Source organism: Dicentrarchus labrax, unplaced genomic scaffold (genome assembly GCF_905237075.1).
Source record: "Dicentrarchus labrax unplaced genomic scaffold, dlabrax2021, whole genome shotgun sequence".
NCBI lineage: Eukaryota > Metazoa > Chordata > Actinopteri > Moronidae > Dicentrarchus > Dicentrarchus labrax.
In genome coordinates, this window is record NW_026136715.1 from 3,376,454 (window position 1) to 3,386,815 (window position 10,362).

A 10,362-nucleotide genomic window follows, 5' to 3' on the forward strand; every position below is an offset into this window, starting at 1 on the left:
CATAAGGGGAAGGGATGGGTCCAACAAACAAACGACTTTCACCCAGGAGACACATTAACTTATTTCAAGTTAGGTTTTGTAAGATTTAACTTACCAAACCATAACAAAATAGCACACACAACATTAACCACATGTTAGAAAAGCTTTTTGGCAGCCCGGTGTGTCTCATAGATATGTCAAAGTGTACACTGTGCATCTGTAGGAGACGCCAAGGGGTGTGACAAATGCATCGGTATTTGACGACCTGGGAACGACTGGTTTTATAAAACTGTTAAATCTGTTTCTTCAAGCCCCGAACATTTATTAAACTTTCCCTTGAGTCTCTCTGACTGCACCAGCATATCAATTGAGCATAAGTTACCTTACTGGGGAAATATCGCCATCTATAGGTTGTTGTCTTGTGTGTGTCGTGTTTCATTCGGTAGTGTCAGTGAGCAAGCTAGCTAGCCAACTATTTTATGGACGATGGATATAAAGTTTTTCATGAGGAGTCAACTACTTTTGCCTCCTTTTAGGGGGCAGGAGTGAAAATGAGTCATCCTCAACATTGGTTGTGTTCTGGTTTCAAGACAGTTGGAGAATAATTAAATTAAAAATAGAATGTAAGCTCAACTGGATGCTTTTTTTCCCTGAGCAACTATCATGTTTTTCCCAAATGATGTATAGAATTAAGGCATTCTATTCTATTCTATCTCGACTGGCTTGAAAAATAGTGCATACAGTTGCCCTAAATGTGAAAACAATTTCCCCGGGTGAGCATGCCCCCCTAAGTTTGGGATAAGCCCCGAATGTTTGCAACATCTATCCCACAATACTGTGACTGGAGCAGTTCATGTTTATGAATCATTCCAACATTAAAGTGTTTGCAGGATGGAAGAGGTTCCAGCCATGTTTAATATAAACTCAAGTGTAAATATAACAAAAGCATTTACAGTTGCAGCCATTAAATGTAGCAATATTTCGGATTTATCTGTCGTATAGGCTTAGCGTCAATTCTTGTACCAAGTTAACAAATTAAGTTAATCCAAAAATAAAGAATTTTAAAGAAAGATGAGTAATGCGCTTTTCATCATTTAATTTGATACATTTTATTAATTAATTAATGTTTTTTTTATTAACTGGCGTCTGTCAAAAGTATCCCACAGGCAAAGTATCCCTGATGTAAACAATGTTCAAATCATGATATTCTGACAGAATCAAATTAAAGGTGGTTAAACAACAAATGTTCATATCATTTCTGCCACAAAATAGTCGACATTACTAGCCAGCTGAACATGGTGATTTTTTGGTTCTCATCAGACAAAATTGTATGAGATGTTTCTGTTGTGTTGGTCGGCTCTCTGAATGTGTGGGACTCACTGAACATGAAACTTTCTTTGGATCCAAATTGTAAGCAAAATGGGGATATTTTTTGGTTAATTTATCCAAACTTGATGAGACACACAAACCAAAGTGCAACCTTAGAAGTGTTTATTTTGTAACATTATTTAAAAAAAACCAGAACAGATCCATTTACAGCCAACACACATTTTTCAAATATAAACACAAACAAAACCATCTACGACAGAAAATATAATTGTCCCCGTCAGACAGATTTAGAAGCACCACAGTGACATTTCTGGGAAAATCCTGGTTTTAATTTGTCGTTATATGACTGCTGAGAAAATGCCCTTTGTTTTAATCCCAAAATCTTGGGTGTTTCGTTTTTTTTCTTCGGATAATTATTACCAAAAGCCCCAGAGTTATTGCACGACTCAAAAAAAACGCCTGTCTCTCTGATGTTCTTTGTGTGTCACAGTAAATTAAAATGGAAACAAGACTCTGTTTGGTGTCAACAGAAAAGAATGTCTAATGCAGATGTAGAAGTATTTTTTTAATACTTTGCTTGAACTGCTGCTTCTCTGTGGCTCCATCCTCTAGAGGAAATGTTAGGAAAAATCTACTGTTTCTCTGTTTTCAACCAATGACGGCCACAAGGAACGGTGTGGTAAATATAACTGGTTTCACTGTACAAGATGCTCGATTTTGTTCTACTGTTTCATGTCCAAAAAAAAAGTATTGTCTGTAGGACTAACGCAGAACAGATGCAGGATAAATCCTTGAAGAGAGACTTCTGTTTTTTGCTCCCACTGTATACAAAAATATTACAGCATAAATGCTACATAAACACATACAGAGAGACCTCTACAGTGGCTACAACTGTTGATTTTTCATTTTCTCAGCAGAAACAAAACCACATGTTCTCATTTGAATTTCCAGTCATTTAGATAAATATCATTGGTGTGGGAGGGAAAGGTTTCTCATTTTCTGGTATCACTGGTAGCACAAAGTGTAACATGTAACCCATTAAAGACCCATAGAGATCTACAAGAGATCTTTACAATTATAGATTTCCTTTTGAAGGCAAGTTTATAATACACAACATTTTGGAGGAACAGATAAAAAGAGACCAGTGGAAACCACTGCTCCAATGCATTTATATTCCAATTATCTTTAAAGGATTAGTTCAACATTTTTGGAAATACACTTATTCACTTTCTTGCTCAGAGTGAGGTGAGGATATCCTGATCACTGGGATGAGAATGGAGCTGGGAGGCGATTGGCCTAACTTAGCATACATGGGGAAACATCTAGTTCAAAAATCTGCCTACTATCGCCTCTAAATTTAATTGGTGCACAAACAGTGAAGGCAGACTAACAATTTTATGTTTTGCCTTGTGTATCTATTTCTTGTCAAACAACAGCAGGAGCAGTAATTACACAGCACAACTCCCACTGAAAAACCACAAATTATTGTTGTAACATTTCTGTTTGTGTACAGATTAAACAAACAAGATGAACATGAGAACATGTTAGTTAGTAAAGTAGAAGTGCTGGTATGCAGACCTTTGAATTTTGAGGAAAGCCAGGCTAGCAGATCCCCTGATTCCTTTCTTTATGCTAAGCTAGGATAATCAACTCCAAGCTCCAGTTTAACATCTAGACACAAGAGTGGTCTCAATCTTCTCATCTAAATTTCAGCACGAAAGCCTGTTTCCTAAAATGTCAAACTTTTTCTTTGAGACAAGACATTTTAAAACAGAATCTATAAAATAAACACAGTCCTTTCTGTACAAAACATATTTAAAATTAGGGACTTTCGATAAGTAGTGTTCCTTCTATACAGCTAAGACATTAAACTCAGTGCAAAGAGAACATTTCATAGTCTCAATTTCTCCATCACATACTGCCAAGAGGCTTAGCAACTATATATATATACAGTATAAACGGCTACATCAAATTATAAAACCTATGAAAACCATTTTCCTTCAACAATTTTTTTTATGAAATATAGAATTGAACAGTTTTTTCTTAGAGTGGTCAAACTGCTTACCAAAACCTGGAAGTATAATGTTGCATTGAATAAAATTGCAAATATGCTGGGACTGGAAATGATTAATTTTAAAGTATAAAATGAAGCTGTTTTCATGAACCCAATCTTCTACACATTTTAACGTTAAAAAAGGAGACATTGTTTAAAGAAATGATATGCTTGTTATACCCGAGAGGCTTACTGGTTAAGAAGAATGATCTTTGAATCATCAAGATATCTTTTTTTGCCAAGAAGTAAAGCAACTTAAAACTTTCAGATTTTGGCATGTAGTTTGACATGAGGCCCTGTCATGGACTGAGACTGAGAAAGGGAACGGCATGTATCACGGTCAGAAAGAACCCGACCCAGCTTGTAAAACATCCTGATAGTTTGTGGGAGACATCAGTGGTCTGCTCTGGGTCTGTGGCCAAAGCTTTCCCGACATCACTGCAGAGAGATAAGTAGAGGCTGGATCAAGTCTCTCCCATCGAGTCTTTTTCCCTCTGTCCATCTCCCGAGTTTGTCCATGTTCCCATTTAACAAACGCGATGAATTAATCTAAACTTAAAATCAAGTTCAGTGAGATGAATATTTATTTGCCTGGTCCTGAGATGAAATGTCAAAAATGAAATGAGATGATCTTGCAATTCAGATTTGTCCTACTTGCATATTTTTCTGAGAGTACGCACAGTGCAATTAAAGAAATATTTTTACTTGCATTATTGGCCTATATATCATATACTGTCTGTCACCAGAGGGGTTAGATAGCAGAGAAACAAAGTGGAAAATGTAAGACCTTAGTGTCTTGCTTATAGGAACTTCAGCTAAGACAAGCACTTGTTGAGATCCTTGAATCCTTCAGACTATGTAGCCTCCAGAACAAGTTGCAGGTCATAAATGTATCCAGCAATTGATAGACTCCCAGTTTATTAGCACTATGCAAACAGAGACCTAGCAACCTCGATAAATAACTGAAAAGCACAAGGCTATTCTATGGTACTCTCCAGCTGCCTTTCTTTTACCTTCCCTTCCCACACTTGTTTCTTTATTTTCTTTTTTGTCCCCAGGAAGCACCTTGAGAACATAGGTACTATTCATTTGGATCAACATAAAATATCTTGATAAAGAGCTTCAAGCTTAGAGAGATGCAAAAAGGAGTTTATTCTCCTTAAGTTAGCTAATGCCCTTAGCTAATGCGCTCTGCCAGCAAAGGTGCCAACAGCTAGTAATCCATATCAGGCTATTCCATGAATCCTACAAACAATCCTGCTGGTTGCAAGTTACCCAGGCTAGGAAATTAAAGTTAAGATAGCCTGTAGCTATCAAGGATCAAAATCATGTTCAGGAATGCATAAATAAATTTTAAAATAAGCAATTAGCATGTAAATGTTCATATAATTTGACAAGAGGGCTTTCTTTGCCAGTTTCTTTATTTTTTCAAGTTAGCACATTTTTCAAAAACTGTGGTTTGGATCTACCCAGCTTCGGCTCTAGTAAGCGCTTCTACAATGAAACCGCTAATCAGCATTTTTCTTTTTAGTATTTAGAGAAAACTTTAAAATTTTATATTTAGAGTTGGAATCTGTGAGACATCAGCAAGACAAGACAATGACTTGACTAAAAGTATGAGCCAAAACTAATCTTCCCCATATACTTCCTCCCAATCACGTAACAATGGCTCCAATGAACCAAACCACACTGTGCAGTATGCAAGGAGGTATGAAAGATGAGATCATGGAGTATTTATCCAGTGATACAGGCGCTGTAATAGACAGCACTGCTGGCATCAGAGAGAGCAGATATAAGAGGGCTACTCCCTTCATCACACCCACCAGCACCACTCAAAATGCTACTGACATCCCTGTTAATAATACTGCTATTCATGCTACTACCTACATTACTGCTACTTCGCCCACTCAGGACTTTCAGGCCACCCCCACAACCCCCACCACGCCCATAGGCCTCCTCTCGATTTCTTCCAACATTTACATATTGGTCAAATTCATGCCTGTCTACCTCAGACCAAAACTCAGCAGAAGAAGAGCCCAAATTGCTGGAAGACTCTGCATTTGAAGGGTCTAAGTGCAAAGTGGGAGGGAAGTTTGACTGGACAATGGAGGAGGAAGAGCAGGAAGAAGGAGAGGTTTCAGGAGGAGGTGACAGTTGCCCCAGGTGAGAAGGCATGTAATATGCAGCATTCGGGGTGCTGCTCCCGTACATCTGGCTGAAGTAGCCAACAGGAGCAGTGGCTTGATGTGGTGTTTGGTGGGATTTTATTGGCTCAGGGAGGCTGATGGAGGGCTGGGAGTAGGAAACAGGGGAGGAGGAGTCGGACAGAGGTGGTGGGCACTTTACAGGACTCCGCAAGGCGATGTGGTGACCGGTAGCGTGAGTATTTAACCTAGAGTTGACCGAACTCGCCAAAACTGAGGTGGCAGAGCTCATGCCTGAGGTCATATTTGACTCAACAGAACTCATTCTTGAATCAACTCTGGAGCTTCTACCAGGACTCAAACTGGAATTCATACTGGTGCTTAAACTGGGCCCAACACTCATTCCTGAACTCTGACTGTAGGTTGCTGCACCATGTATGGAGTTGTGGTGACTATGGTTATAATTATGGCTGTAATGCTGGTTATGATGGTGAAGGTGGTGGTGGTACCCACTCCAACCTCCCATCCCTGCCTCCTCTTGCATATGTTGGGGGAAAAACACAGATTCCCCAGCTCCATCTTCCAGGATATCCAGAGGGGACATTTCCGGAGTGGGCAGGCCATAGCTCTCCAGCTCTGGGTGTCCTGGGGCCTGGAGGTCCCTGAAGTGCCCAAGAGAGGGCAGCAGGTGGTGAGAATGATGGTGATGCGTAGGGTGGGCACCTGGGTGTCCATAAGGAGAACCTCCAGAGATACCTTCTGCACCCAAGGGGCTGACACCAGATCCTAATCCAAGGCCTGGTCCCCCACCCTGGGCTAAGCTGTGAAGCAGAAGCCCTGGTTCAACCCGCTTGAGTTTTTTGGTGGTCTTTTTGCGGCGTGGTCTGTACTTGTAGTTTGGGTGATCCTGGAGGTGCTGGACACGTAGACGTTCAGCTTCCTCTACAAATGGCCGCTTGTCTGTAGCACTCAAGGCCTTCCAAGACTGACCTGAAAGGGACACAATTCTATTAATATTTTCATCATTTTAGGACCTTCAGCAAAGAAAGATGGTACACAAAAAAAAAGGATTGCTTTTAACCTCACTGACAATCAATATCTAAAATTATTTTTATTAATGAATCTGATTATGAATTACTCGTCTGGCCTACAAAATATCATAACATAATCAAAAATACAATCACAATTTTCTGTGATCTTTTTAGTGATATGTTCAAATTGCCTGTTACTTCCACCAAAATGTCCAAAATCCAAAGGTATTCAGTTTAATGTCATAAAGACACACACAAATCATATATATACATATCTGAGGAGAGCCAACATTTCTGCATAGAACAGATAGATAATATCAAAATAGATACATCTTAAATAGATAAATCAATCAATAACTGGTGTTCATTATTATGTGCTAAATTTAACCCTTGGTGTTTTTTAAATGACATTCTACATGTGCAAGGCCCGCTGTGGTTCCAGGATGCCAGAACATCCTTGTGAGCCAAACAAATTAAACTGCGGTGATGAAAATGACAGCATTTACACTGAAGCCATTAACGGTTACATCGTCAAACAGCTCAGCTGACTTCTACATCACCACCTGTGTACTGCTTAAATGCTCATTTAAGACAGGCCCTGTTTCTGTAATGCCTAAAACAGAAGCAGTAAGGAAACATGTCTCTACATGTCTACGTGTTGTTGAGAGCACTGGAATAAATGTCCCCCACAGCTTAATTTTGTGGGATGGTCTTAATGGTATTTAATCCAAAATGTCTCCAAACACAGTATTTGTACATTACATTAAGTGCTTACATTCCAAGTTTGTCTTATGGTTGTAAATATCAGCAGCCTTGAGATTTGAGAAGCGTGTTTCCTTCCAGAAACTTTTTCTTAGAGTGAAAATCTCAAGCTGCAGATGAGCTCAGTATGATATGTTGTATCAATAAACAGAGTAATATTAAAAAGAGCATCTTGCTAACAGAAAACAATAACAGATAAACAAGTCAGTAAAACTGAAACTGTAATCTGATTACTTTGTTGCACTTTTCATTCTTTAACATGAAGAATTTTAATATTATGGCACAAATGTTCAATGACTTTTGGCATTAACAACTATTGAGTCGGGAATTGAAAACTAAGAATTCCTAATTTGATTAATTCATTACTCCTTTCACTTGTACACACAAGGTCCAGTCTTGGAATTAAATCATTTCACTTAATATCTACTCAACAATACATTAAAACAAGTTAACAACCTGCGTAGTTTGCATCAGTCCTGTCTTTAATCATGGCAAAATTAACAATACACTGTAAGCCCTGATCCCTGACTCCATATGAATGGCTCCTCTTAAACTGAGACTACCTGATTAAATAAAGGATTATCTAAAAATATATAATCAAAAGCTGCCCCTTTTCCCATCAAATCCTCACCCCCTGCTGAGTTAAAAGATGGTCATAAAAAGTTTGTAGTTTCCTCACAGGGGGAGAGCAACGGTTGTGGTCACTTTGGATTCATGTTGGTCACAGTGGACTCCATATTTTCACAAAGCTACAGGGTTTGGAATATAATGAGCACATGATTGACAGCGGATAAGTGAGTTATGCTGCAGGAGTGGTTTAAGAAGTTATGGATATGGATTTTTTTCCCCACTGACACTGAGGAAACCACAAAGTTTTTACTGTTTGAGCATACATTTGATGCTCACATTATTGTTGTCACTGTAATGTGGAGATCTAGTCATGAAATATAATATTTATCATCTCACTGCAGGTTTTTTTGATCACGTGAAATTTTGCACTTGTTCTTCAGCCAATCATAATGTATTGCAAATGTCAGTGAAAAGTGAAGATGTTAACGCTTAAAACCCATCAAATCATAACATTTACATTTACTCTCCATGGTTTATATTAGTACTACTAGCACTACAGGGACTACAGTGACTCAGACGGGTGGAGTTTGTCACACTGAGCAACACTGGTCAAAGACTTTATAAAAATCACTTTTATAAAACTTTTGTTTTACGTGTTGGTTCAGACAATCTAAACTTTTTCAGGGCCCAAAACCGTCTTCAGACTAAGATGATCTCAGCCAACACTCATAGAATAAAAGATCACTGTCGCCTGAAGATGCTTTCGGGAAACTGGGTCCTGATGTGGGAAATTTCACACTTTGACAAACATAAAATAAATGCAAATTTTGATAAAACTCTTTATAAATATTTAAAAAGCTGCTAATCCTAATTGGATTCCATATGTCTGGTTGCATTACTACATACAATTTCAGAGTTTTTTTCTTTCCCTGATTCTGTTCTCTGTCTTACCGAGCATCTTGCTGAGCACAGCATTGTGCAGGTCGGGGTTCTGCAGGGCCAGTCGCTTCCTCTCATCTTTAGCCCAGACCATGAAGGCATTCATAGGCCTGCGGATCCTCTGCTCACCCCCAATGGCTTTCCCATCGACCGTGCCTGCCGACACACCTCCCGCCTGGGTCATGTCCGGACTCTGTCCCCCCGAACTGGGTGTGAGAGAAATCCTAGGTTCTGTCCTCCTCATGTTCCCGCATCCGAGGCCATCGGGTGAACTGCAGTCCCCGGAGAGGTTCTGCTCAAAACCCATTTCAGAATCAGAGGCGGGGCTCGGGGTCCTGGACACCCAGGGGCCCCCGAGAGACACCCGATTGGCATGCAGAAGAGTCTCTCTAGACAAGCTAGGCTCGGTTAAATTCATTCCAGAACCGGGCTTGGATTCAACTTTTAGTCCAAGTGATATTCTGAAAACGTCTGTCTCAGTTTGTTGGGTTGCAAAGTTCTGGAAAAAATGTGTAACTCAAAATGTTTCAGATGACAAAGAGAAAGATCAAGAGAGGAATTTGATGGATTTGGAGCACAAATCCCAAAGCAAAGCATCGAGATCTGAGAGGAGGGGGAAGATGAGAAAGAAAGAGAAAACAAACAAGTTGTGGTGCAGGATATTCCCCCTGAAAATGATCCACAATGACTCTGCCTCTTTCTTTTCTTCACTCGTTCACAGTTCTTGTTTGGAGTGTGTGGTGCAGCGGTTTGTCCAAAGCTCGATTCCCCTCCGTCACTTAGGCCGTCCGACTCACTGTCTCTCTGTCTGCCTGCCCTGTTTGAAAGTTTTGAAACTTGTGGCCAGATTTAACCGACCCACGCTGAGTATATATACCCCGCCCTGACCAATCACATAAATATATAGTTGGGGATTTAACCAATGAGACGCCAGGCGGGCGCGAGGGGAAGGGACGAATGTGTGTGGGAGACAGAGCAAAGAGGTTGGGGGGGGCAGGTCCAAGCGTTGCCTCCCCCCTCTTTCCTCCTCCACGACCGCCACCCTTTCCTCCCCCCTGAAGCTTCACACACACACACACACACACACCCTGTTCGCCTGTACAGGGAGATGTAATCAGAGAGGTTCCATTGTTTCTGCCCAACTGAGAATGGAGCTTCTCACACACACGAATACACACATTCAAGACACACACGCATTCAAACTGTAGCACACACACATTCACACAAGTACACACACACACACACACATATACATAAATGCACAGATACATGCTCGAACAAGCATGCATGAAACAAGCGTATTAAAGTGAGATTAAGACGACACATGTATAATTAAGTTTTCATACAAATGAGAGACAAAACATGAACACATACACCTACAAACATACACACACACAGAATGTGTTTCTATATGTGCTAATGTGGGTTTACAGTGTCTGTGTATGTGTGTGTGTGTGTGTGTGTGTGTGTGTGTGTGTGTGTGTGTGTGTGTGTGTGTGTGTATTTGAGGGCAGGACAGCGGTAACACAGACAACCACAGTCCCGACCAAAGCGA

The 10,362-nt window shown here is 40.1% G+C and overlaps 1 protein-coding gene across 1 annotated transcript; it reads right to left on the minus strand.

The window, feature by feature from the left end:
- Positions 1-1,453: 1,453 nt before the first annotated feature.
- Positions 1,454-9,642, minus strand: sox18 (SRY-box transcription factor 18). Its single transcript, XM_051424307.1, has 2 exons — positions 8,820-9,642; positions 1,454-6,495 (listed from the first exon to the last, which is right to left on the minus strand). The coding sequence occupies exons 1-2, from the start codon at positions 9,223-9,225 to the stop codon at positions 5,096-5,098; spliced, it is 1,806 nt and encodes a 601-aa protein (XP_051280267.1). The 5' UTR covers positions 9,226-9,642; the 3' UTR covers positions 1,454-5,095.
- Between the last annotated feature and the right edge of the window lie 720 nt (positions 9,643-10,362).